The sequence below is a fragment of the Seriola lalandi genome, unplaced genomic scaffold (genome assembly GCF_002814215.2).
Source record: "Seriola lalandi dorsalis isolate HSWRI2012SDOR001 ecotype SW California unplaced genomic scaffold, Sedor1 jcf7180002050327, whole genome shotgun sequence".
NCBI lineage: Eukaryota > Metazoa > Chordata > Actinopteri > Carangiformes > Carangidae > Seriola > Seriola lalandi.
Window position 1 is genome coordinate 1 of NW_019520880.1, and position 2033 is coordinate 2033.

At 45.9% G+C, this 2033-nt stretch overlaps 1 protein-coding gene across 1 annotated transcript in view; it reads left to right on the forward strand.

Annotated features, from left to right (window-relative positions):
• Nucleotides 1–125: 125 nt before the first annotated feature.
• Nucleotides 126–2033, forward strand: part of LOC111649301 (uncharacterized) — a gene marked incomplete at its 3' end in the record, with an annotated part of 3613 nt that continues 1705 nt past the window's right edge. The window contains exon 1 of the mRNA XM_023399081.2: nt 126–245. Coding sequence (XP_023254849.2) covers nt 126–245 — 120 coding nt within the window. The remainder of the gene's footprint in view (nt 246–2033) is intronic.

The following is a 2033-nucleotide window of genomic DNA, read 5'->3' on the forward strand; positions in this document are numbered from 1 at the left end:
GAGACCGAGCTTTTCTGGACAGAGACCGGGCTTTTCTAGAAAGAGCCAGAGAGGACTTAGAGAGAGACAGAGCTCTGTTCAGGAGAGAGAGGGAGGGGGAGGCTGTGGACACACATCATGCCGAGATGATGACGGAGAAGGAGGTGGTACTTCAGACCAGGTTCTACCAGAGTCTGATGGCCTCAGATCTGGACCCAGACCAGCTGGAGACCAGACAGAGACTGGTGTCTTTGTTCCAGAAGCTCGTTGAGAAACTGTGAGTGGAGGGTGTTTCCATGTGTGTTGTATAGAAGTGATGAAACCCTCCCAAAGATCTGGACCTGAGCCGCTTCTGGTGGTCCGGTCGTCCCTGGTGTCAATAAAGACTCAGCACTCCTGTCCCGAACTCAGGAACAGGGTTTTTATTGGGCCTCTTCTGTCTTGTTCCCAGTGATTCATTGAGTGATGCTGTGACCTACAGTCTCTTTAGCCTGTATTAGTCTCCATGTAGTCAGACTGTCTCATTACAGCAGCTGATCTCAGCTGATCACAGCTGATCAGCTGATCACAGCTGAATCAGCTGATCACAGCTGTCTGCAGTGTATCATGATGTTCTGTTTTACTGTGATACTGAAGGAAACTTATGGAGATCTGCAGGTAGAAGCTTTTTTCTCTCCAGTTTCCAAACAGATTCATGGAGCTTCATTCATGATTGACATCAGAGGTAGAAAAGAAAACCTCTGACTCAAGTGAACGAGAGGGAGACTAAAAACATCCAGTGGTGATCTGTCAGCGTGAATTAAAAGGAAATAAATCTGGTGATGTTCTGTATGTTTCCTCTTATCAAAGTGCTGTCATATATGTGATTCCTCTGAACTGTTCATCATGAACACACCGTAGTTCATTGTGACTCACATGTTCACACCGTCCTGCTACATACTCCCTACAGCACCACATGCAGATTAATCCAGCGCTGAAAATAGTCCCCAACAAATACATTATATCCTCCTGTTTGTTTGGTAGAAACGACAGTGATCAGCTGTTTGAGGAAATTACTGAGACCAGAATTAAGTATGTAAAATACTGCAAAGAGATGGTGACTCAGTATTAACAGGAGACATTTTACTGCAGATGAAGCTGAGAGTACGTGTGTACTTTTACTTACATTGTTGTGTTGGTACTTTTACTGAATACTCAATATGAAAACAGCAAATACAACAAACAAACAAACAAACAAACAAAAACAAGACGAGAAAACGAAGAAGAATGACTAATTAATCAAATCAAACAGAAGTGGAATATTTACAAATATCGTTCAGAAAATGTAATTGATTAGGTCACAGTTCAAGCAGACATGCCAAACATTGTTGTACATTATGGTATTTTTTTTCTGTTTTCTGATGTTTTATTATCTAAATTATTAATTGATTAATCATAAAAATAATTATCAGAATAATCGATAATGGAAATAATTGGTAGTTTTAGTTCTAACTGTATTAAATGTGAAAGGTCTCTTCATAAACAGTTTGCTGGATTGTTTACGTTTACATCAAACCCCGCCCTCCCGGGCAGCGGGTCACGTGACAGAGGGCAGGCCCGCGCGGAGATATCGAACGCACCCTCCTCTCGGAGCAGAGGAAACGGGATGTAGGCTAGCTCCGGTAACGGTAACGGTTTTATTTACTGTGTTATTCGCTCCCGTGGTGATGGCATAAATGACCGTCGGACGGCGGGAGTCGGACGGAGCCGAAACCGACGGGAGCCGGTGTCGTCGAGCGGCGGGAAGCCTGTGTCCGCTTCGGTTTGTTGTTTAGGTTAGCTGCCCGTGCTAGCTCACAGCCTGCTTCTTTTAACGGTTCACCGGGAGTTATCCTCGGAGGACACGGACAACCACCGCCCGGGGAAAGTTACGGTAACCCTCCCACCGGCGCTGCCTCGCGCGAGGGGCGGAGGAGCGGTGCTGCAGGAGGAACAACGCGGGAAAGCTGCGGATGTAGTTAGCATCAGGCCTGAATACCAACACACTTCCACCCCTCCCTCCTTGCCTCCCCCCT